General features: G+C 41.6%; 1 protein-coding gene across 10 annotated transcripts in view; it reads left to right on the plus strand.

Annotated features, from left to right (window-relative positions):
- The first annotated feature begins 4,038 nt into the window (after nucleotides 1-4,038).
- The window catches only part of Abi1 (abl interactor 1), a 96,070-nt gene continuing 73,507 nt past the window's right edge, over nucleotides 4,039-26,601 (plus strand). For 8 of the 10 annotated variants that reach the window (XM_028764903.1, XM_028764907.1, XM_028764904.1 and 5 more), the window contains exon 1: nucleotides 4,039-4,311. In XM_028764903.1, the coding sequence (XP_028620736.1) occupies nucleotides 4,195-4,311 (117 nt within the window). In that variant the 5' untranslated portion in view covers nucleotides 4,039-4,194. The remainder of the gene's footprint in view (nucleotides 4,312-26,601) is intronic. The other 2 variants (XM_028764911.1, XM_028764909.1) reach the window with 1 other exon arrangement.

Genomic DNA, 26,601 nt, shown 5'->3' on the forward strand with positions numbered 1-26,601 from the left:
GGTGGAATAACATTCCTGATGATTAATACTGTTTTCAACTTGACAGACTCTAGAGAGACAAGCCTGTGAGTATACTTTTGGAAGTGTTTCTAGATTAAGGTTCTTCGATGAGGGATTGGAGAGATGGCTCAGCAGTTAACAGCATGTATACCTCTTCCAAAAGACCTGAGTTTGGTTTCTAGCATCCATATATGCGACCTACTCAGCCCAGGGGATCCATTGCTCTCTTTTGGCCTCCTCTGGCACGTACGTATGTGCACAAACTCACATTCACATAAATACGTAATAATTAAAAACAAGTATAATAAAAAAGATGAACTTCGGTGAAGGTCTATGGTAGATTTCTGATTAGATAAATCAGTGTATGGAGACTCACATTAACTGTAAGTGAGACCAGTCCTTGAGCAGAGATTATGGACTGTATAAAATGGAGAAAGTGCTAATTCATTGCTCTCTGATTCTTGACTATGAGTATGGTGTGACCAGCTGCCTTAAGCTCTTGTCTTTGTGATTTCCTCTCCAAGATGAACTGTGAGGCAAAATAAATCCTTCTTTAAGTTGCTTTTGTCACAGATCAGGGAAAGTAGTTAAGACAATATTAGAGTTTTGATAGAGATTTTATTAAATTGATATAGATACTTTTTTTTTTTTTTTTTGGTTTTTCGAGACAGGGTTTCTCTGTGTAGCCCTGGCTGTCCTGGAACTCAGTCTGTAGACCAGGCTGGCCTCGAACTCAGAAATCCGGCTGTCTCTGCCTCCCAAGTGCTGGGATTAAAGGCGTGCGCCACCACCGCCCAGCAATATAGATACTTTATTGCAGTATATTCCTTTTCTAATAAATTCATAACTTTTGCATTTATTATTTTAACATTTGTTTGCTTGTTGTTCTTGGTGGTTGTGGTTGTGGTTGTGGTGGTGGTGGTGGTGGTGTGTGTGTATCTGTGTGTAGTTCAGAAGATAAATTCTATGTGTGTTGGCTCTTTCTTCCCATCATATTGGTTCTACTTACTTGGATCTAGCTTAACTGTTTTCATCTAACTTTTTAAAAAATATGTATGGGTGTCTTGCCTGCATTTACTTCTGTACATTTACTTTTGTACTTCTCACCAAAGTCAGAAGAGGGCAATGGATATCCTTGAACTGGAATTACAGACAGTTGTGAGTTGCTATGTGAGTGCTGGGAATTGAACTGAGCAGCAAGTGCTCTTAACTGTTGAGCCATCTCCCAGTCTCTGGACCTCATGTTTACATTCAGTCAGCCAGTTCAAATGTTTTTTTTTTTTTTTTTTTATTAGTGACTTGAGATCTTAATGCTGAAAGTTATTGTTGAGAGTTATTTATTAATTTTTATAATTTTAATATTAGTTTATCTGGATTGAATTGTCATTATTTTCTTTATTCCTTATTAGATTTGGAAGGTTTTCTTTTCTGGGCAGGGATCCCTTCACAGCTGTCCTTTGTTGTTCTACTCCTCTCAAGAAATGTGTCTGTTCCTGTGTTCCTGTGCATGAGGCTCTTTCTACCTCCTCTGTGTGTAGTTTTCTTTAAGTGTCTCCTACAGTGCTTGCTTGGTGAATATGAATTGCTTTTGTTTGAATGTGTCCTGGAATGCCCTAATTTACCTATTAATTTTACAAGAGAGTTTTTGCTGGGTGTAGCAATCTTGAAATGTAACCTTTCATACTCTTCTGTCCTTTAGGTTAAGTTGTTAATGACAAATCTGTTGTTAGTCTGCTGTGCTTGTCTCTGTTGTTAGCCTTTGTGAGTTGATGTTTTTCTGTAACAGCTTTTTGTGTTGTTTGCTTTGTGTTGTTTACAATATATTGTGAAGAGGTTTGTGTGTGTGCGTGCGTGTGTATGTGTTTGTGTTTATGTGTTCATTCCTTTCCCTAGATTTGGGGGATTTTCCACTAAAATTTCATTGACTACATTGGTTATATACCTTTGGCATGGAATCTCAATACTTCCTTTTATCCTATGAATTCTTTTGATTGTGTTACAGAATTCTTGGTTGTTGTAGGCATGCTCACTTTTCTCCTTATTAATTAATTAATTAATTACAGAATCTTAGTAGGTTGTCTTGGCTGTCCTAAGACCCTCTATGTAGACCAGGCTGTCCTAGAACTCACTATGTAGACCAGGCTGTACTTGAATTCTCAAAGATCCACTTGCTCTTTCTTCCCTGGTGCTGGGATTAAAAGCATACACCACCATGCCCTGTCCTATCTTTTAATTTTTTAATACTTAAAAAAGATTTATTTTATGCATACAAATGTTTGCCTCCATGTGTATGTATCTCTCTCTCTCTCTCTCTCTCTCTCACACACACACACACACACACACACACGGATACTCATATCCACATAGAAATATACATGCACTCACACAAACATGTGACTTGTCTTACAGGTGTGGCTCCCCATCTGCCCCCTTTTTTAAACCAGCCACCCATTTTGCTTAGTGTGTTGATAACAATTTCCAAAATTTGGCTTAGTACTGTTGTTACTTCAATAATTGTGATTCTCAGTAACTACCAGAGAGGATTGGAAATATATAGGTCTGTAAATAATATTTAAATTTGGGCAACTCTTTTCATAGCCTATTATATCACAATAACTTAATAGGTCTAGTGATATGACTGCTTGAAATACTGTCAAAGGCCTTCTGAGACATTTGCAGAGCAAGGGATAAGAAATAAGAACAAGGGCTGGAGAGATGGCTCAGTGGTTAAGAGCACCGACTGCTCTTCCAGAGGTCCTGAGTTCAATTCCCAGCAACCACATGGTGGCTCACAACCATCTGCAATGGGGTCTGATGCCCTCTTCTGGCGTGTCTGAAGAGAGCAATGGTGTACTCATAGACATAAAATAAATAAATAAATCATTAAAAAAAAAGAAGTTAACATTAAAAAAAGAAATAAGAACAAAACGATTTTGCACAACGAAAGACAAAAATAGGCACATTACTTACAAAAGAATAGGAAGAAGACGTATGTAAAAGGGAGAAATTAGAAGAGGCAAGAACTGAAATTATTTATTCAAAAATTTACACACACACACACACACAGAGAGAGAGAGAGAGAGAGAGAGAGACTGACTGAGACTTATGGCTAGGTTTTTGCCACAGAGTAATGTGGCAGTCAGAGGAAAAACTGTAGGTGTCTGTTCTGGCCTCCCACCATATGGCTTCTAGGGTTTGAACTGAGAAAGCATCTTTATCTGCTAAGCCATATTGCTAGTCCTAAAAGTGTCTTATTTTAAATTTTAACATCCTCCCATTTATCCCTCCTTCATTCTTTTAGACATCATCTCCTTTTATAACCTAGATTGTTTTTCAGTTCACTGTTAGCCTCCCGAGTGCTGGGATCCAAGATGTTCAGCCAGTCTTCTTTAATTTTTTTTTTCCCTGTTCTGGAATTCGCTTTGTAGATCAGGCTGGCCTTGAACTCATGTAGCTCCTTCCCAAAGACGTTTGCCAGCACACCAAGCTTTCTTTAAATTCATAAGGACACAAACTATCCTTTCTCCATTTGTTTCTTCTGCAATATCAAGCCCATTGCCCCATGTACATCTGAGAATTGATAATTTTCTAGGTTTTAAATGAATTGGGGCATAAATTAAGAAGACAAAGTCTCTCTCACAAAATGGAGGAAGTCAGGACTCAAGAGTTTGTTTTTAATCCTTATCTGATTGGACGCCTTTGACTTACTGACATTTCCTAATTAAGTTCTGCCAATTTTCAAAGTCTTCTCATAGGAATAATTTCGCTGCCTAAAGCACTTTGTGGCGCCATCTTCTGGGGCCTTGAGAAGACTCTGGATTTAAAACTGTATGATAGGTCTTGGTTCTTTAAAGTCCTTCCAGATAGTTTTTAGACGCTCTTTAGACGCATGCGCGGTCTAGCCAGGAGGAAACTACAATTCCCAGAAAGGATTGCTCTAGCGGGGAGGGGGAGGAAACTCCCGTTGTCAAGGGGGAAATGATTCTCGCGAGAAAATGAGTCTGTGGCGGCTGTGCGTCCTGGGCGGAGGGGGGCGGGGAGAGTAAGGAGGAAGAGGAGGAGGTGCAGTCCCACAATACCCGGCGGAGGGCGGGTGGGTGGTTAGTGTCTGGTCTGTGCGGCGCTTCGGTCCCAGGCGGACTCAGCTGCCTCTGTCTCTTTAACGCGAGAGGAAGCGATGCGGAGGGGTGGAAAATGGCAGAGCTGCAGATGTTACTAGAGGAGGAGATCCCGTCTGGCAAGAGGGCGCTGATAGAGAGTTACCAGAACCTGACCCGGGTGGCGGACTACTGTGAAAACAACTACATACAGGTGAAGAGCTTGGGCGGCCGGCGGGGGCGGCTGGGGCGACAGGCAGGCTGGGCGCGGTGGGAGCTGCCCTACTCCGCCACCCTCCGCCCCAGCCCGAGCGGCCGCCGCCGCGGCGATACAGGAAGTGGCCGCGGCGAGAAAATGGGTGAAGAGCAGGGCCGCCGCGGGCGCCGCCGGCCCCGAAGCTGCGCCCCGCGTGCCCAGCCGGCTGTGCTCCCGGCAGGCTGACCCTGCCGGCTGTGCTCCCAGCAGCCTGCGCCGGCCGAGCTGTGCTCCCCGCAGCCTGCCCTGGCTGAGGTCTGCGCCCAGACCCCGCAGCTTTCCCCACCAGGGCTCTGTTTCCTGCAGCCTTCCCTGCCTGGGCGTGCTCCCTGCAGCCTTCCCAGGCCGGGTCGTGCTCCCTGCAGCCTTCCCAGGCCGGGTCGTGCTCCCTGCAGCCTTCCCAGGCCGGGTCGTGCTCCCGGCAGTCTTTCCTGCCGGGGCTCTCCTCGCTGCAGTCCTCTCTTGGTCGGGCTATACTCCGCGTTGCCCCTTTTGGCTGGGTTGGTCTTAAGACCCCCTCAGCCTTACCTGGTAGGGGTCGGCCCTGGCTGAGGTCTTCCTGGAAATCCCGCAGCCTTTTGGTCGCCTTGGACCCCAGACTTCTCTGTCGCCCCTGTGCTTAGTGTAAGGAGCCTAGGACTGGAACAGCTGCGAGAGGAATGGGCAGGAAAGGAAAAGCGGGGTGTGTGTCGTTGGAGGGTGGGGTGGGGGTGATTATGTTAGCTCATCCTAGAGGGTGTGCCTTTTATTTAAAAAAATTGTCACGAGTCACATTTGTACAGACCTCCTAATCGAGTGCGGGGAGTGATTGCTGAGGGCTTGATAAATTTTATCTTAAAATTCTTTTAAATGAAGGAAATCCGCGCGTGCCTGGCGATTTTCAAGTCGGACTTTTCCTCCTCATCATCATTTACTTCCGCTTTAGCATAATGTATACTCGTTATTATAAAGCACGAATGATTCATAGGGAAATTCAGTGGGAAATGTCTTAAATACTTTTCTTCCTCCAAATGTTCTTGGACTGTTGCCTTTGAACGCAGTGGTGTCATCGGGGTTGCTTATGTTCTGAGATTCTTTTTATCGTGAGTTAATATATAGAAGAATATAGAGTAGATTAGCAAACATGATTTAGTCTTTAAGTTATAACATAAAATTGCTTCTTGGTTTATCAGGAAATTCTTGGCACTTTTACTATGCCATGCTTGCTTGTGCTTATTAGTGATTAAGTGAATTGTGTGTAGTTTGGCTTGTAGTCCCTATGGTTGTGTAAAAACTAACAGTAGAAGCAAATAAAGTAGTGGAATTCTTTGTATCAGACGAGACTAGAAATTCACTTCTTGTTGATAAGGCAAAACCAGACCAGTCTTTGAAAAGTTAGGGGCAGACCTGCAGTATTTCTAAAAGTGCCTTTCGTGTGATTATCATTTTCAAGAGTGGCTAGTTTCTGTAGTAGCTGATGCCTGTAGACTTTGTTCTCAGAGGGAGATCCTGTTTTGAGACTTGAGTATTTGTCACTTTCCATATTAGTAACATTCTATCTGGAGTGGTACTCCAAGGAATTTGTCTTCATATTTTCTTTTCCAGCCTTTGACTTTGGTAATCTGCTGATAAACTTGTTGAATGCCTCCTGTGTCTTCTGTATAACTTGTTTTTGAAAACTCTATGTGGCTGTTTAAAAACACATTTTAAAGAGAAGGGCTACCTTAACCACTGTTAAGAGCGGTTGGTGCTTTTGCAGAGGACTCGAGTTCAATTCCCAGCACACACATACATGTAGGCAAAATACTCAAAAGTAAAATGAGTTAAGTCTAATACGTTAAACCTATTTTAAAATCGTACAAAAATGTGGATATAGTGTGTAGATAGAAAAGTGAGATTTTATTTTATAGATACTGAAAAATGTACATCTTTTATTTATTTTAGTACGAAAAGCCTTGAGTTTGTTGCATCTTTGGTTCCCAGCACTTGTATGAGGCAGGTTACAACTGCCTGCAACTCCAGCTTCAGGGGATCTAACATCCTCGTGTGGACTATGGCGACCTGCACTCAGGAGTGCATGGACAGATCCACACACAATTAAAATGAATAAACACACAACTTAAAGCAGCCCACTTTAATAGGTAGTAGTGCTGGTTAGGGTGAGTAGTTACTTCGTTTTTCTTTGTGTGTAAAGTTTTGGTTTGTTTTCAGACACAGTCTCATTCTAGACCAGGCTGCTGGCTTCTCCATCCTCCTGTCAGCCTCCAGGTGTCATGGTCAGAAGTGTAGCTTCCATACCCAGCTGAGTGAGACAGGAAAGGTTTTTTTTTTTTTTTTTTTTTTCTGGGGGGGGGGGAAGGGAGACAGAGTCTTTATGCCATCTTGGCTGATCTGGAGCTTGTTATAGATGATCAGGCTGGGTGGTCTCTGTCTCTTCTACTGACTGGGATTGAATATGAATCACCGTGCCTGAGGAGAAGAATTATCATACCTACTGTGAGACAATTGCTGTGTGTTTTACCATGATAATTATTGTGTTGTTTTCTTATGTTTTGAAAATTCAGTCCTGTTCTGCTGAGAAGTTATTTTGGCGAGTCCTTGGGCTTTGGGCCCTGCTGAGTTTAGTAGTTAAAATGAGTCATTAAATGCAGATCTTATTAAAAGATTATTCAACTGTCTTAAAAAGGATGGAGTTAGCCGGGCACTGGTAGCGCACGCCTTTAATCCCAGCACTTGGGAGGCAGAGGCAGGCGGATTTCTGAGTTCGAGGCCAGCCTGGTCTACAGAGTGAGTTCCAGGACAGCCAGAACTACACAGAGAAACTCTGTCTCGAAAAACAAACAAACAAGAAAACCAAAACAACAAAAAAAAGGGATGGAGTTTTAAAGTTATGGGGTGAGGCTGGAGAGACAGCTCAGCAGCCAAGAGTACATACTGCTCTATCAGAGGATCAGACTAGAGTTCAGACCGCAGCACCCTCATGCAGCTTAAAAATGCCTGTAACTCCAGCTTCAGTGAATCCCATGTTCCCTGCTGGTATGGCACACGTGCGCACACAGACACACACACCATTTTAAAAAATGTTATAAGACTGTCAGGTATAGTGGTACATGCCTTTAATTCCAGTACTCAGGAGGCAGAGGCAGGCAGATCTCTGTGAGTTCCAGGACAGCCAGAGCTGTTATATTCTTTCCATATTGCATATACACTTTCCATATTAGTAACATTTTGTTGAATGGTACTCCAAGGAATTTGTCTTTATACTTTATTTTATAACCTTTGACTTTGGTAATCATAGAACCTCACGTTTTAAATTTTTATGGCTGAAATTCTACCAACTTCATTTGGATTGGGAAATATATTTTTAAGTATGTTTATTTTTTAAATCTCTCTCTCTCTCTCCCTCTCCCTCTCCCTCTCCCTCGCCCTCTCTCTGTGTGTGTGTGTGTGTGTGTGTGTGTGTGTGTGTATGTGTACGCTCAAGTGTACGTACATTTCAGCAGAAGCCCCGGCTTCTGTTTTAATTATTAGTCTTTGGTATCAGTGTGAATTAGTTAACTTCAGCTCCCATAACATTTGTTTCCCTGTGCACATTATCTTGGAAAGGAGGTAAATTTTGACGCTGGAATAACTTGAGGTTGGTAGAAGCTTGAATGTTGTGAACGTGTACAGTTTATGCTTGTTTATGAGCGAAACAAATGTTTTTTTTTTTTTTTTTTTTTTTTTCCGAGACAGGGTTTCTCTGTGTACCCCTGGCTGGCCTGGAACTCAGTCTGTAGACCAGGCTGGCCTCGAACTCAGAAATCCACCTGCCTCTGCCTCCCAAGTGCTGGAATTAAAGGCGTGCGCCACCACCGGCCGGCAAAACTAATTGTCAAAAGTGCATCTCATACCTTTAAACTTTATATTGTGAAATGGGGAAGGTGGTACATACTTGTACCCACCACTCAGGAGGCTGAATCGGGAAAATCACAATTTTCAGATCAGAAGTTTTAGACTAGCCTGACCTACATAGCAAGACTTCATTTAAAAAAAGTAAAGAAACTTAAAAAGGTAGTGTTTTGAAAGACATACTGTCATTATGTTGACTAAGAAGACTGGCCTCAGACTTCTGGGCCCAAGCAACTTCCTGTAGCCATAGGCGTGGGCAGATGCGCATGTGCATGTTTAGCCAGCATCTGTCGTTCTCTTTTCCCCTCTGCGTCCTGTTTTCTTCCCTTTCCTCCTTTTCTTCCTCTTGCTTTTTCTCTTTCTGGCCAAAGTACAACCATCTGGGTTCATTGACATTAAATATCTAATGTAAGTAAGGTTCGGTAGCTACTAATAATGCCTGAAATAAACACTAGCCCTTCAGATTCCAGTGCTAAATCCCTTTTAATCCTGAATTGGTTACTTTCTGAAAAACATTTCTGTTAAAAAGAATGGAAGAAGACAGTAATTGGAGTTAACAATAAAGGATAATACATATTTGTTTGCCACTGACCTTGGATGTTCAAGTCTCTTACATGATTTGGCATAAAATTTGCATCAAATCTACATATATACTCCTGTGTATATTGAGAGCTCTCACTTCTTGATTACTTGCAATGCTAAATACAATTTAAGTTCTGTGTAAATGTTTTTTTAAATTACATTTATTTGTGTGTCTGTGTTTGTGTGTGTATGTGTATGTAGATTAGAGGATGACTTATAGGAGTTGACTCTCTTTCTACCATATGGATTCTGGGGATTAAACTCAAGAGTTACTACATTTGGAGGCAAGCACTTTTACCTCTTAGCCATCACACTGACCTTAAATTCTTATGTTTTCACACACAATAGTTTTTAGGGAAGAGTGACAATAAAGTCTGCGAAGCACAGTAGGTTTAATATATGATTGTTAAACTACACAGATAAGGAGAACCAGCCTTAATTGATCCTGTTTATTGAGTGCCTATCCTGCTGTAATCTTTCCTACTTTGTATTTAATCCTTATAAGCTGTCTGTCATAGGGAGTGCCCTCATATAAATGAGAAAATTAAGACAGAAATTTTAAATAAATTTTGCTTGGCTATACATTTAGTGATTGGCAGATTCCTTAGTTGTGACAGACTCTACAGGTGGGTGGAGTAGTTTGCATATCACACAGTTTTCATGAGAATCTAGACCTCAGACTAGTTCAGGAATGTTCTTAGAGTAAGTAGACCTGTTGGACGAGTATGGGAACCTAACAGCTCCAGCACCATTCTTTTGAAAATACATTCTAAGTTCTAAGCTGCAAAAAGGAGAGCAGGTAGGTTTGTACTTTGGAGCTTCACTGGCTCAGGCTGGCTTTTCTCTGAGCTCAGCAGTTAAGCGTGTAGACTGCTCTTCCAGAGGACACAACTTTGATTCCCAGCCCCCATATCAGGAGGCTCACAACCACCTGTGACCGCATCTCCAGGGAGATCTGATGCCTCAAGCACCTGTATTCTTGTGCATATGCCCAACACTCAGGCACACATACATACATATGATTTAAAACAATAAAAATAAATCTTACCTGGATATGGTAGTGCATGATTTTAATTCCAGCACTAGGGAGGCAAAGGCAGGCAGATCTCTATGAGTTTGAGGCCACCCTGGTTAACAAAGCAGGTTCTAGGCCACTATGGCTACATAGTAATATCCATCCATCCATCCATCCATCCATCCATCCATCCATCTGCACACACATACACACACAATCAAATTACAAATGGAAAAAAGACAGTTTAAATACAAGCTTCCAGATGATATGTAGCCCCCTAAAATATACTCAGTAATTTTCTTTGAGAATATTACTATCAAGAACTGATGTGGCTCTTTTTTGTTTGCTTGTTGGTTTTCTGTGGAGGAAACATTTCTGCTCAAGGTTTTGGTCTGCAGTTGTGTGGCAGTATTGCTTTTGTGCCTATGATTAGGCAGCACATTGCAGTGGAGATTATGTAGGAGAAGAAAACCTTCAACTCATGATGGCTGGGCATATCAGTCAGGGTTGTCTAGAGAAAGAGAGCCAGTAGCGTGAATATGAATTACAAAGGAATACATGAGATTAGTGTACACAGTATGAGCTGGGCTGTATAGCAGTGGCAGCCTATATTCTGGAGAAGCTAGCTTCACACTCAGTAGCTGCTCTGTCCACAGGGGTGGCTGCTTCAGCAGCCTCAGTGCTGAAAGCCTGGTGGGTTCAGCTTGTCTTGGAAGGTCGAAGAAGCTGTGGTTTCCATACATAGCACAGAGGGGCAGGAGCAGTGAGCAGTAGGGTAGATGGATTCAACAGTAAGGAGCAAAGATGGGCTCCTTTCTCAGACTTCAGTATATCCGGGTTACTCCTGGAGGGTCTGTCCATTTTAGGGAGGGTCTTTCCCCTCAGTCAGTAGGATTTTCTTTTCAAAGTACATCATTGAAAGGATAATAGGAAAATTACAATGCATTTTGATATAAAACAAATAATTTACTTGATAATTTTAACAGTATACATTATATAGCAGACTTTGGGATTGTTTTTCAGTGTTACCAGTCTGTTGACTCAAATATGTTTACTCTTGGCTCTGTTGATTTTTCTCTACTTACAAAAAGTTTCAGAATTAATTGGAAGTGTATCCATGTTCATAACAAGAATCTGAAAGCAAATAGAACATCTTAAGAAAGATAATGTGTTTTGTTGCTAAGTGTTCCCTGATGTGATGGCCTGGTGTGATGGCTATTGCCTGTAATCCTGTGGTAGGAGGATCACCACCAGTTCATGGCAGCCTGCTGTGGTACAGAGTGATCCAAGTTAGCCTAGTCTAGAATGAGACCCTGACTCAAACAAATGACAGGAAAGGCTACTAAGTACCTTCTTTCTCCTCTCTAGCTCGTCCCTCCTCCTCTTCCTCCTCTTCCTTTTCCTCCTCCTCCTCCTCCTCCTCCTCCTCCTCCTCCTCTTCCTTCTCTCTCTCTCTCTCTCCCTCTCCTCTCTCTCTCCTCTCTCTCTCCTCTCTCTCTCCTCTCTCTCTCTCCTCTCTCTCTCCTCTCTCCTCTCTCCTCTCTTTTCTCTCTCTCCCTTTTTTCCCTTTTATGTAGCCAGGCTGGTTTCTCACTGGTAGGTAGTTGAAGATGACCTTGAATTCCTTTCTGCCCCTATCTTTCATGCTCTGGAATTCAGAACCACTGTGCTCTGCAGCTGTGCGTGATTCTTCAATCACTCGTAACTGTTATCCTTCAACTTGTTCCTGTATTCCTGCCCCAAACTACCACTAGTTAATCTGACAGGTCTTATTTATTTTACTTCTTCAGCGTGTGTGTGTGTGTGTGTGTGTGTGTGTGTGTGTGTGTGTGTGTTTGTATTGGGAGGGAGAGATAGAAAGAGATGGATGGATAGACCCACGTAGATGCCACAGTGCCCATTTGGAAGTCACACAGCCTTTGAAGGTTGTTCCTCTCCTTTTACTGTGGTCCTGTGAATAACCTGGGTTCCAGGTTATTAGGCTTTCACTGTCCTGCAGTTTCTCTGCTGAACTATATTTCAGCCTCTCTCAACCCTCATTAGTTCTTCTTTTTTTTTTTTCGAGACAGGGTTTTTTCTCTGTAGTTTTGGCTGTCCTGGAACTCACTCTGTAGACCAGGCTGGTCTTGAACTCAGAAATATGCCTGCCCCTGCCTCCCAAGTGCTGGGATTAAAGGCGTGTGCCACCACTGCCCGGCCCATTAGTTCTTCTTAAGTGAGTTAAATAATTCCTTTTGTTTTATTTAGTATGTTTTTGAGGCAGTCTTACTGTGTAGCTCAGGCTGTCCCGAAACTCATGGCAATATCTTCCTTTTTTGAGTGTTGGGACTGTAGTGTGAAACATTTCACCTGCTTTTTTTTTTTTCTCTTTCAAATGGAATATAATGCTCCATTATAGGAGAGGTGGCACTGGAGAATGTCTCCCAGCTGACTCACTATGTGAGTCAACTTAAAAAAAAAAAAGCAATCTGTTGGAATTCTGGCCTGCTCAACAAGAGGGAAAGCACGGCCTGGTGCTGGAACCCACCCAGCTGCCCAGAGGAGTGCCTCCAACCAACCCACTTCTAAACCCGCATAATCCTTAACTACATTCTAAATGTTTTGTTATACAGAGTATTTTGATCATATTATTTTCCTTCTCCCAGTTCCTCTCAGGTCCTTCTTAACTTCTGACCAGTGTGTGTATGAAAGCAGGACCAAACCTCCCCAAGCAGCAGGAAACACAGCAAAGCAAAGCAAAACAGAGTGCACATAAAAATGGAGTCCATTTTGGTTTTGTGTTGGTCAATTACTCTTGGGCATGGGGGTTGCCCTGGAGTGTGGTGGTTACACCTCCCAGTAGCACTTCATTGTAGGAAACTGATTTTCTTTTCCCAGCAGGTATCAATTACAAATAGCTTCTTGGTGTAGCGTGGGACCTTGTCTATGCTGGTGTTTTGCCTGGTTTGAACTTGTGCAGGGTTTGTGCCTGCTGTCACAGTTGCTGTGAGTTCGTACACACATCTGTCCTGTTGTATCTGGAAAATGAGGTTTATGACTTGGAGTCATCTGCCTCTGGCTTGAACAGTCTTCCCACCTCCTCTTTTAAATAGTGGCATTTTGCATAGGTACATTTTAAAACTGATCTTTATGCCTCACCTCTCATCTAACTTTTTGCAACAGAGGGGACCATTATAGAAAATGACAATCCAGAAAATAAAGGACTGTGGAGGCCAGTCCTAACCATTACATCTGCACCACACCTCCTGCACCTGAGTCTCAGGGATCATTGCAGATGAGTGAGTGGAAAAGATTGTAAGAGCCAGAGGATCAGGAAGTTTTATGTAGGAGTGTCTTCTAGGAATTACAGAAGCTACACTCATGAGGTCTCACCAGCATAGACATGACCTGAAAAAGGACTCTACCAGTAAACATGCTAATGTGGAGGAGGAAAGCTCATAAGGTCTGAACCCTAGACAACTAGACTGCAGGCAACGAAGGAATTCCGAAGAAGTTGTCTTCCCTAGAGAAGTGGCCCATCCCTTCCCCTAATTGTTAATCAAATACCAAAACGTCAGTCCTGAAAGCATGCACACAAGTGACATTATATGGACTGAACAGGTTGTATTTATGTGTTTAGGAATACACACACATACACAGACATACTCAAACAATTAAAAAGAGGCCATGAATTCGAAAGAGAGCAAGGTGTGGGTGTGTACATGAAGGGTTGGAAGGAGAAAGGACAAGCTGGAAATGGTATAACTGTAATCTCAAAAGGAAAAGAAAGGAGCAACCTAGCTCTTATTCTCTTACTCTCTTGCCTCTAGCTTCTCTCTGTCCCCTTGCCCTTCCCTCCTTCCCTTCCCCCTCTCTCCACGTGGTCATGGCCGGCCTCCACTTCTCTCCTTTCTCCTCTTTCTCCACCATCTTTTCCCGTTTCTCTCCCTACCTTTGTCCTCTGCCCTTGAATAAACACCCTCCCCTTTGGAAAAAAAAAAGGAGCAACCTGATTTTATGTTTTGGCCAATCACAACCATTTCTTTGGACCAGTCACAGCCTCGTCCCCTAGCATTAATTACAGTCTTTGAGGCTTGGATTTTAGGCCCTCTGTCTTACCTCTTAGCATCAGTCAGAGCAATACATCTACTGGGGGCAGCGCTCTCTCGGGCCAAGGTGGCAGGGGCACCTAGAGTTCCTCAAGGCACATGATAGCAAAAGTCTGGTCCCAGCTGTTTCAGACAACCCTGGCTGGGGTTGTTCCTTTAGGAGCTGCAGCCTTAGCATGATTAGCACAAGGTTTCTAGGTGGAGAGGGTGCTCCAAACAGCTAGTGCCAGCATATAGTTGTGCACCTGACTCAAGGTAACTTTTTGTTTGGTTTGGTTTGGTTTTTGTCATTTGCAGACAGAACTGTTCTTGAACTTGGGTTGTAGCTGAGGATGATCTTGAAAACCATGTCCTCCTTTCAAGTGTCGGGATTACAGGAGAGCATTTATTGAATCCTGGCTTCTATTAAAGTTTTAAAAATATTTTGTATTTTTATGTGTATGAGTGTTTTGCCTGCATCTGTGTCTGCATACCAAATGCCTGTCTGATGCTCAGTGATGCCAGAAAAGGTGCCAGATACAATTCCGGAACTGGAATTATGAGTAGTTGTGAGCCATTTTGTAGGTGCTAGGTACTGAATCTGGGTCCTCTACAAGAGCAGTAATTGCACTTAATTGGTAGGTGTCTTTCCAGTTCCCTACCCCACCCACACCTGGCTTTTACATCTTAAATTTGCCTATTCTACATCTGTTGTATTAGCTGTTGAGTAGACACTTGCTATAGCTTCCTAGTGATCCCTTTGTCATCTTCACACATCTTCCTTTGACCAGTTATCCTCTCCGAGCTTCTGTTGCAATACTCTGGTACTCTCAGAGTAGAAATCTCTGCTGGTGCGATGGTTTGGGGGTCAGAACACTTTTTGCTAAGCCTCATGACCTGTGTTACAAGGAGAGAATTTACTCTCACCAGTTGTTTTCTGATCTTCATATTTACACCATGGGAATGCATGCAAACAAGTAAGTATTAAAAAAAAAATAAGCCTCGCATGGTGGTGCACACCTTTTATTTCAACACTCAGGAGGCAGTTGGGTCTCTTGAGTTCAAGGCCAGCCTGCTCTTCATAGTGAATTCCAGGACAGCTAAGACTATGTAGAGAAACACTGTCTCAAAAAAGCAAAAATATCACTACCTGTTTAAAATCTTCTAGTGATTTACTATTAATATACTGCTGTAGTTTACACCTTCAAACCCCATGTTATTAAGACCTTTTGGGAGGTGCTTGTCATGGGGATTCTGCCCTCAAAAATGAGATAGGTAAGTACTTAAAGATTAGAGGGAGTGAGTTTGGCATGTTTGCCCTTTAGCCTTTCCCCATAGGTGGATATAGCAAGAGACCATCACTACACAAAATGTCCACAACTTGATTTTTGGGTCTTTTTTTGAGATAGGGTTTCTCTGTGTCTCTGTGTCTTGGCTGTCCTGGAACTTGCTCTGTAGACCAGACTGGCCTTGAACTCACAGAGATCTTCCTGCCTCTGCCTCCTGAGTTCTGAGATTAAAGGCATGTGCCACCACTGGCCAACAGTAGCCCAGATTTTAAAACTGAAATAAGGGGCTGGAGAGGTGGTAGAACACTTGCTTTTCCTTAGGACTCATGTTCTATTCCTAACACCCACATACTGGTTTACAACTGTCTGTAACACCAGTTCCAGAAGATTGGAATACTTTCTTCTTGCTTCTGAAGGCGTCATACACATGTAGTACACAGACATGTATGCAGGCAAAATACACTTACAGTATGTGTAAAATAAGTTTCTGTTACATATATTACAGTCTGATATTTTGTCATAACAACACACATTAAGATATGTAATAAGTTTCAGTGCAGTCTGGGAGGGTCTGTGTGTATAGTTGGATTGGCCTTACCTTGTCTGCCATACCGACTTCTTAGCTGCATTTTTCAGTGGCTGAGACAAAGCACTATGACCAAGACACCTTATGGAAGGAAGTGCTTATTGGTGGCTTGCAGTGTCAAGAGGGTGAGTTTGTATTTATCATGGTAGGAAGCATGGTAGGCAGACAGGTATGGTGCTGGAAGGTGAGAGCTTAAACCTGACCTACAAGCATGAGGCACACGCGCACGTATGAACACACACACACACACACATTCACACAGACAAAACAAAAAACAAAACTAAAACCCCCTCATTTCAAATAGATAAGGAAGTAGTAAAATGGGAGCTAGAAAACCAGGATTTGGAAGAAGGGGCTTCTTCAGCTACAGGGGTTAGTATTACTTGTTGAAAATAGCTTCTTTCTATCTAAATATTTTTTATGTGTTTTGAGTGCCTGGGAGTGTGCAGTGCCTGCAGAGGCCAGAGAGGGCACCAAATTTTGTGGAGCTGGGAGTTACAGGTGGTTGTGAGCTGCCTAACATGGCTGGGAACAAAACCTGGGTCCTTTGGAAGAGTAGCCACAGTCACCTCTGCAGCCTCTGTGAAATGAATAGTCACGAAGATTTGGAGGACTTGCTAGTTGCTTGCTTTGTGAAGATCTAAATACAAGTGGAACTGTTAGGAAATGAGAAACATTCTTATAAGGATAATGTGGCTGGAGAGTAGTTTGTGAGGGAGAAAAGTAAGTCAGAGAAATAATCAGGAGCCAGTTTGTGAGCCATAGGAAGGAAGCTGGAGTTTACTCAAGTTTGATGGGGTGAGTTGATTATAGGAATATTTGATTCACTTTTCCTTTTTAAGGACAGGATCTCACTGTGTAGTCCTGGCTGACCTCAGACCCACAGAGATCTGTCTGTCTCTGCTTCCTGAGTGCTGGGATTAAAGGTGTGTGCCACCATTGCATTGGGCTTGATTTACTTCTTAGAGGATTAGGCTGCTCAGTGGGAAACAGATTGAAAGAGGGAGAGCAGAGTCAGCCAGTGGGGCGAGTGTAAGCAGTTGGCAAGCATGATACTGAGGAGTTAGAGCAGGTGTGTGTGTTGAAGACACAATGGGAAGTATATGCTGGATTGCACGTGGTGTAAGAGAAAGGGATCTAAGTATAATGCCCGCTTTAAGCATCACTCTGTTCCCTTTAGCCTGGTAGCTGATGGTTGGGCCCTGGGGGTGGGTTGCAGGGAGAAGAATATGAAGGTGTCTGTTTTGGTTATGTAAAGTAGAGATATCTATTAAGCATATGGGCCAGTTGGCCATGCTGGAGCTCAGGAAAAACTATATACAATATGAAAGACATCATATTCACTTTCACTAATATTAACCAAGGTCTCATTGGAAAAATTTTAAATATTGAAAAGTTTTAAAGCTCAAGTTGATGATTGTGTTTTCCCAAATTCTTTTTTTTTGGGAGGGGGGCTTCAGAGTTCAAATTTTATTTATTGATAAGTCTTGCTGGTTATTTTCCTTAAATGATGAGCTTTGTACTCATCAACAGGAGACTGGCAGTACTCAAGCCTAAAAGTAGTTGTTGATGTGTCGGTTTTTAAAATAGTAATAATGATACATAAAAATGGTCTCATTTTACAAATAAGTTGTATTGTTGCTTTTTCCTAAAGACAACCATCATACATTGTCTGTAACAAAGGCAATTTTCATGTATTTAACTTCTCTTGTGGGGAGAAGGTGAAATAGGGTCTTACCATGTATTTCCAGCTGACCTGGAATTTGCGGTATAGACAAAGTAGAACTCACAGAAATCCATCTGCCTCAGCCCCCCAAGTGCTGAATTGGAAAGCTGAAGACCAACCTGAGCTACATAGAATAAGTCTGGGGAAAAAAAGTTTGACCTTGATCTTGTGAACAATTCCTTCTTCCTAAAGTAGACCACACTAAAGAACCTTTTTGACTTAGTAAGCTTTATAACTTTCTCTGTCGTAATGGGAGCCTGAATTTTAAAAATCATAGTATACTTGTTAATATATTTATACATATTGGATGTCTCTGACTAAAGTAGATTAGTAATCTCATGAAAATTTAGTTACTTATACATGAAACTTCTTGACATAAAACATAATATGTATTAATAGTTTTATATAGAGGGACTGGAGATGGGTAAGAGCATAGCACTTGTTGCTCTTTTGGAGGACCTTGAGCTTGGTTCCTAGTGCCCACATTGAGTGATTCATAATCACTTATAATCCTCAGCTCCAGGAATTCAGCATTCTTTTGGCTTCGGAGGGCATCTCCATCATCAGCACATACTCACACACATATATATGATTAGAGAAAAGTGAGGAGCTGGAGAGATGGCTCAGTGGTTAAGAGTTCTAGATGCTCTTCCAAGGCACCAGAGTTCATGTCCCAGCACCCTTGCCACATGGCCTGCAACTGCCTATAATTCTGGTTCCAAGAAGATCTGACAATCTTTTCTGGCCTTGGTGGATATCCTCTCACATGTAGCAGACATTCAAATTAACAGATAAATAAAAATAATAAATCTTTAAAAAAAATCTTTGAATAGGTATTTAGATCCAGAGCCTTTCTGTTCTGTATATTTAATTGCTGATGAAACTGATGGGTTTTAAGACTTTCCTGTATTCATTTTCTAGAGTCTGTGTCTACAATGTTTAGTTACATGGTTGCTTTTAGGCTGTTGTTCAAAATGATTTTTAGGAAAGAATAAAAAATATCCTTTTACTCTAAAATGATGACATAGTCATTTTAAATTTGAAAATGTTTCAAATTGGATTTAAAGAAATCTTACTGGGCTGCATAGATGACTCATGAGTTATGAACACTCCTTTATTCTTAGAGGATCTGAGTTTAAGTCCTCAGCACCTACATAGTGGTTCATAGCCACTGTAATTCTAGATCTAGGAGAATCTAATGACCTACAGTCCTCCACAGCATAATTTAAATCCTCCTCATCCCCAGAAACCTCAATCTGTTGTTGGAGGTCAGTGAGGTAAAAGTATTTGCTTTGAAGCCCAAATTCTGTCCCCAGAGCCCATGTAATGAAGGAGACAGCCAGTGTTCACAGTCTCTCTCACAGCTTGTCCTCTGACTGCCACACATTTTAAACCCACTGATAAATGTTAAAAAAAAAAGAAGCCCGTTGTTCATGCCCATGCACTTATAAATCTCCCTATTTAGAACACACACACACACACACACACACATCTTATATACTAATAATATATAAAATACACTAATAAATAATGCACAACAATAGAAGTGACTATGAGAAAAAGAAAATGAGGATCTTTTGTTGTTTTAGCTGTTTCTCTGGCATTCTCCTTACTTTTTATTTGATAGGATCTCATTAGTTTAACCTCTCAGTTGTATTTTTTCCCTGGTCAACCTAAGTCTTATAATTAGGAATTCCCAAAGCTGTAGGCATGGCAAATTGACCCCCGCTTTTCTCATCCTATCAATGTAAAGGAGGTCAGTTAGGATCCTGAGGCCATGACATCCTTCTTTTGGGTTGTGGTTGTTGCTGTGGCCACACTTCTAGCTGCATTGTACAGCATGGCGTGCAGGTGAGCATAGCACTTGCTGCAGATCATCTTGTCCTAGGTGTATGTACTCCAGGGCAAGCTGTCATAGTGAGGGCCAGTTCACACCGCAGTTCAGACAGTGCACTGCATTGCATGCAGGGTAAACTCTTAGGGATGTGGGCTACAGTGCTGTCATCCTCCAGCTGGTGGACAGTGAACTTCAGGTGAGATAACATTCTTGATAATGTTACTGGACTTGATCTCAAGAGCTATATGGTCTTGTGAGTCAGGGTCTTCTCAAAGACTTGCATCTTGTCTGTTGGTGGGCTGCCCTGTTGAAGAGAAAGAACTAGGCTCAGTTCTTGATCCTCTTGTCTTAACCCCCCAAATGTTAGGATTACAGATCTGTACTACCATGTCCGGCTCTTCATTTTATTATATACATTATTTTTCTGTCAAACCATGTCACTTTTAAAAGGTTTGATAAATCTGTTTTGTTTTTCTAACTCCAGGTTCCATTAAAGTTTCTGTTATTCAAATATACGGAATTGTGGGAATTTGTCTTCCTAGTTTGTCCTATGATGTTTTAATTGTTTTTGAGTATTGATAGAGAACCATAAAGATCCCAGAGGAAACTAGCAAACATTTGTATGATCTCAAGTTAGAATCACAGAGTTTCAAAAATAAATGCTTAGTAAAATGAAATGTATCTAACAAACTGTAATGCTTCACAGCAGAAATATATTAGTTAGTTGTTCAATATATTAGTTTAGCTGTTAATCAACAGCTTTAAAACTGCATTCATTTTTGTATGGGGAGGGAGAGAGGGAGAGAGGGAGAGAGGGAGAGAGAGAATGAATATGAACGTGTTTGTATAAGCCTGTAAGCAAATATGTACCATGATGTGCATGTGAAGATCAGAGGAGAGCTTTTGAGAGTCAAGTCTCTCTACCATGTGGGTCCTGCGGATCAAACACAGGTCATTAGGCTTGGTAACAAGCCCCTTTACACACTAAACTGCTTTACTTACCTTTTTGGTTTTAAAGTTTTTTTATTTTTTTATTCTGGTTTTATGCTTTTCAGGCTGGTCTTGAACTTCTGATTTTTTTTTAAGAATTATTTATTCATTTTATATATATGAGTACACTGTAGCTGTTTTCAGACACACCGGAAGAGAACATCAGATCTCGCTACAGATGGTTTTCAGCCACCATGTGGCTGCTGGTAATTGAACTCAGGATCTCTGGAAGAGCAGTCAGTGTTCCTAACCACTGAGCCATCTCTCCAGCCCAAACTCCTGATTCTATTGCCTCCACCTTCCAAGTGCTAAATCACAGATGTGTGTTGGGAACCAGCATTCCCAGCTAGTTTAATTGGGTTTTTTTGGAGACAAGGTCTCATTAGTTTTGCAGGTTGGCCTTGAATAGCTAGTCTCAAGTAATTGATTCTTTTACCTTAGGCTTATCTGTGGGTGGAATTAAAGTTGCCAGCCACCATGTCACCATGTCTAGCTCAGCAACTTTCTACCTCCTATTATGCATTCCAGTGGTTTTGTCTATAAGATGTAATCACTCTCCTCAAAGCTGTCTTCCTCACTAATCAAATAAATCATGAAACATAATCAATGATACAGAGAAAACACATTGACATGACTGAGTTCCTCTACTCAGCTTGATATGTCAAAGAAAATGTTATTAGGCTTGAGATCTGAAAAATGCTAATCAGGAAAGCTGGGGTTTGGTGGGTGCAGATAGTGGTATGTATATAGACTAATGGTATGTGAAAACAGTGATTTTTAACAGTTTATAAGCTTGAGTACTTTAGATTACAAAGTAGGGGAACAGTCTGTAAAGAAGTAGTAGGAACCAGATCCATCCAGCAAGACCTTATCAAGCCATAGTATAGTAGTGATTTTGGCTTTTTATCCCCTGAGGCTGATGAAAAGGCACTGAAAGTTTTAAACAATGAGATGACACTAATCCCAACAGTTGGGAAGCTGAGGCTGAAGCCATTCTTGACCACAAGAGATCCTCAAAAAGGGGAGGTGGGGGCTGGTGAACTGGCTCAGGTGTTACAAGGGGGTGCTGCTCTTATAGAGGACTCAAGTTTGGTTCCCAGTCCCCATGTCATGTGCCTCACAGTTGCCTGTAACTCCAGATTCAGGGGATCCAGTACTCTCTTCTAGCTTCTGTGGGAACCTGTATTCACATGCACATGCTAACATACACATACACATGATTAAAAATAAAATAAGTTGGGCTGGAGGGTTGTTTCAGAGGTTAAGGGCACTGGCTGTTCTTCCAAAGGACCCAGGTTCAATTCCCAGCATGCACATGACAGGTCTGTAACCTTAGTTCCAGGGGATCCAACACACACATACATGCAGAGAAACCCTGTCTCAGAAGAAAAAAAAAGACAAGAAAAGAAAAGACAAGACAAGAAAAGAAGAAATGGAAAAAAAAGTGGGGTTTGAAAAATCAAGTTAACAGGAAAATGCTAAGCTTTTCAAGCCCACAGCAAGTTCCATACCAGCCTGAGCTACCTAAGACTCTGTCCCCCAAAACAAAAATAAAACAGGCCGGTTAAAAGTGTTTGCTGTTCACCATCTGGTGGTGGTACATGCCTTTAACCCAGCACTCAGGAGGCAGAAGTAGGGGATCTCTGAATTTGGTTTATGAAACGAGTTACAGGACAGACAGGACTATACAAAGGAGTTCTTTCTCAAAGCAACAACAAAAAAGTGTCTGCTGCTCAATCATGAGAACCAGAGTTTGGACCCAAGCATTCATGTCAGGAACCTCATAACGATGAGGGTGTTGAATCCCTATTCTAGCCTTCTTCTAGCCTTCTCATGCCCTGCACACACAAACGTGCACATACACCTCCAAAATTAACCATAATTTTTAAAAATAAAGTATAGTTTCTATTACTAAATGTGGGAAACACAGGACTAATTTTCTACAGCTTAGTGTTAGCAGCTAAGATGTATTTTTGCCTCAGACCTCAACTCCATTACCCTCCCCTGCACCTGCAACTTATACTCAGGCCTCACAAACACACCTTCTGTCAGGTTGTTCCTACAATCTGCATCTGTTGCTTCTCAAACATCCTTTTCTCTCAACTTTTAAATTCAAGACAGCTAAACTTGCTGACTCATCTTCTCCAGACACTGTACTATACTACTATACGTCTTTAGTCTATGCGTCTCTGGATGGTCCTTTCAAAAGGGGATAGTTTTCAATCTATATGGAAGACATATATGTCCTGAAATTATTTGTAAAAAGCTACTAGAGGTATAAAAATGCCAGGGATCTATAATGCAGAAAGGTATTGAAAAACATCAAAATTAGCATTAAAGACAAAGACTGTACAGCTTAACCTCAATGCCACAATGGTATACAGAGACACCCTGGAGTCCTTTTTCTCTCATCCCTCCCCCTCCCCACTTCTGCCCACACAGCCAGCTAATAGTCAAGCCTTATTCCTATCTTCAACCCACTGTTCTGCCAATCAATCCTACTGTGGAGGAGTGAAAGCTGGAAAGTGTCAGAAACCAACTGTGCACTAATGGTTGAGAAAGAGGAATCCTACAGATTCACTTCTATGAGTGCAAATTGCCTTTTGCAGGCATAATAGCTTTATGATGGTAGAGAACAAATATAGGTAAAATACGCCATCCTTGGGCTTTCTCTATTTTTGTTTGTTTGTAGGGAGAGGGTGCTTTTGACCAGGATCTGCTATATAGCCCAAGTTGGCCCGAAATTCTCAATCCTCCTGCTGCAGAATTCTTTTTTTTTTTTTTAAAGATTTATTTATTTATTATATATGAATACACTATAGCTGTCTTCAGACACACCAGAAGAGGGCATCAGATCTCATTACAGATGGTTGTGAGCCACCATGCGGTTGCTGGGATTTGAACTCAGGACCTCTGGAAGTGCAGTCAGTGCTCTTAACCTCTGAGCCATCTCTCCAGCCCCCCTGCTGCAGAATTCTTATTATTGGGATTACACGTATATACTACTTTGCCCAGGAATCTCTGAGCTTTCTCTTCAGAGGACCCATGTCTTTCATCAATGGCTGGAACAGAAAGATCAGGAGTTCAAAGCCAGAGTGGGTCTACATGAGACCTTGTCTTCCAACAAAACATCAAAAGGTGTGGGTGAGGATGGGTATGTGCATGTGCACACACACTCACTATAGACCAACTTCCATATTCTTAGATATTTCCATCAAGTAATGATCTCTAAACAGCTATATAGCACAAGCATCACAATACCACATCATGATATCTACAAGTGAGAGCCTTCCATAGAGTAGGCAACTAGTAATTATTGTTTAATGAATCTCCTTCTAACCACCAGTTTAACACAACCCAATAGCATCAAGCATTCTTCTTTCTAGAACAGAAAACCAGAAAGTCTCAGCCTAGCATGCTGATGCCAGAATTGCACCACTGCTTAGGACTATCACATCCAAATCAACCTTCTTAGTGATCTCTTCTAGAGTTCTCCAAAGTACAGCTCAAGCTTCCTCCTACTCTTTTCTTGGCTCGTAAATGTAACCTTAGTTTGGTTTGGGGAGACTCAGAGCTGTTTTAGGAGGGTGGAGGCTGAAACAAGATCTCTTGCTCTGTAGCCCTAAACCTAGTAGCTCTGTGTCCTAAAACTATTAGCCCCAACTAACCTTGAGCTTGCAACAGTACTGCTGCCTCAGCTCCTGAGTACTGAAGTTACTGGTGTGAGCCTTCATGCCATCATATAAAACAAAAATAACCTTTATTTTTGATTTGCAATTGTTGTTTCGACTTTTTTATCAACTGACATCACTCTGCCAATCAGCTCCCGAGTCCTCAGGAACTACAAGAAGCCACCAGACACTACCAGAAGTTTTTTGGTGTGCTTCTTCCTATGAAATCACAACAAGTGACCATTAAGGAAAGGCAAGGCGTACCAATACATACCATCCAGTGTCGTCCACCATCTGTTGGGTCCTTCTTAACATCATGAGTGTGCTTTAGCAAAACATCCTTTCACCTGTAACCGCTTCAGAAACACACTCCTTCACTTGTCTGCCCCAGCAAAGCATCATCCAACAAAACTGACTTTCCAAAGAAACCAAAAGTCTCTGCTTCATTTTCCTGCCTCCCAAGTGCTGGAGGCGATCATGGGCTGTGCAGTACTATGCCAGCTCCATGCAGTACATGTAGTAGCGCCTGTAAATTGACATTGTGCCTTTACTTACCTATTTTGGTCCTTCATACAGATGTACCTTGGTATAACTAACAGAAACCATCTCATTAACTGAGTAAATGTACAGGTTTAGATCCAAATAAGCCACTTTAAAATGAGCCAACAATTTTAAGTTGGAGACTTTCATTATTAGGCACTTGTTTTTAATAAAGTTGTGTATTTCTTCTACCCATCCTTATTTTCCTGCTTCCTCATTCCCACCTATATCCCTGTACTCCCCAAAGAAAGAAAGGCAGCATGGTGCTATCTCACAGGTTTTTGTTTTGAATGAAGACTCATAGTGTGCTATGGAACAAACATGTTTGTACATCAGAAGTTTTAGGAAAAGATTTATTTGCTGAAAGTGCTTTTTCATTTTTATTTCTTTTTAAAAATTTCTTTTCCTTATTATTTTCAAGACAGTCTCATGGAGCCCAGGCTAGCTTTGAACTTGAATGTAGCCAGTGGTAATCTTGAATTTTTTTTATTTTCCTGTCTTCACTTCTCAAAAATGCTAGGGTTACAGTATGTAACCCCATGGTGATTTCTTAAATGCTTTGACCTTATTGATCAATGTAATTATTATTACTAATTTTTTATGAGATAGAATTTCACTATGTAGTCTGGACTGTTGTGAAACTCACTATATAGATTAGACAGGCTTCAAATTCACCTGCCTGCCTCTGCCCCTGTGCCCCCAAGTGCTGGGATCAAATCCACGTGATAATGAGTGATAAATCTTGTAATAGTATTGTTACTTAGTTTTAATGGAATCATGGAAGTAAGAGCCCAGTGTTGGACTAATATATTATGAGGAACTTTTTAGTGTCTGTGGTCTCTGTTAACCTGTTAAAAAAATTTATAGGTATGCTCACCTAGAAAAATTTTTTTTTAAAGCTTATCAAGTCATGCTGATGTTCATCTAGAGACTCAATTTTTTTGTAATTAAAAAAAATAAAATTTATGTGTATATGTGTTTGCCTGCCTCTGTGTCTTATCTGTCTGTAGGTCAGAATATGGGATTCTCTTCTTTTACCTTTACAAGGATTACAGAGATCAAACTCAGGTTGCCAGGTTACATGGCAAGTGCCTTTGCCATATGAGTAACCTCAGGCTCACATGAATAGTTAATAGTTAGGATCTGGGTTTCTGGTCTCAGGGGCTTCCTTGGAAGGGTTCAAGAGGATCTGCGAAGTTTAGGGCTGAAGACAAATATGATACATCCATGCTTCCAGTCCTGCAGCTCTCACGGCCACGAGTGTGGATAAAATACTGGGATATGGACTGTCTTACAGTGTTGAACAAGGACTTTATAAGTCACAAGTCTTAACTTACAGGAAGTTTTCTGGTCAGAAGAGAGAGTTCCTTCCATTCTTCTCAAGGACACCTTGCCATGAATTTTGACAATACCTATTGAACTTGGCCCATTGGGTGACATGGTTTACAGTCTACTGTTTTTGCATCTAATACTGGGTCATTGGTAAGAAAGGGCCTACCATACAGAACCTCAAAAGAAGTTAAGCCCTGGTATTCAAGTGCTTCTAAGTCTGGAAGGGAGTTGTTTAGGCCAAGGGGACTATGTCTCCTGAAGGAGCTTCTTTAGATGCTCATCAGTCTTTTCCACATTTTCTCAGGATTGAAGGTGTCAAACACAATAAAATTGCAGTGACTCCTTGATGCCTTGGATTTACACTGGATTATCTCAGTCTTAAAGGAGAGCCTGTAACCACTCTGGAGATCTTTAAGGATTTTGAATCTAGGGACTTTCTTTAAGTAGATTGCAAGTTTCTGTAGTAGACTCTTTAAGTTGACTATATAGGAGAGGCTTCCTCTTTTAGATGGTAAAGCCTCTGCCCATTTCACAAAAATACCTACCTGTACTAAGTTTAGAATCAGGTCTTTGTGGCATGTGTAAAGTCCTTCCCTAGATAGATCCCATATCTTTGAGTTGGAGGAGCTGCTGGAGGCTTCTGCTTGAGGGATTGATCTTTTGACAACTTAGTATCCTTGAGCTACCTGTTGGATGACTTTTCTCTCTCTCTCTTTCTTTCTTTCTTTCTTTCTTTCTTTCTT

The sequence above is a fragment of the Grammomys surdaster genome, unplaced genomic scaffold (assembly GCF_004785775.1).
Source record: "Grammomys surdaster isolate TR1022 unplaced genomic scaffold, NIH_TR_1.0 146, whole genome shotgun sequence".
NCBI classification, from domain to species: Eukaryota; Metazoa; Chordata; class Mammalia; order Rodentia; family Muridae; genus Grammomys; species Grammomys surdaster.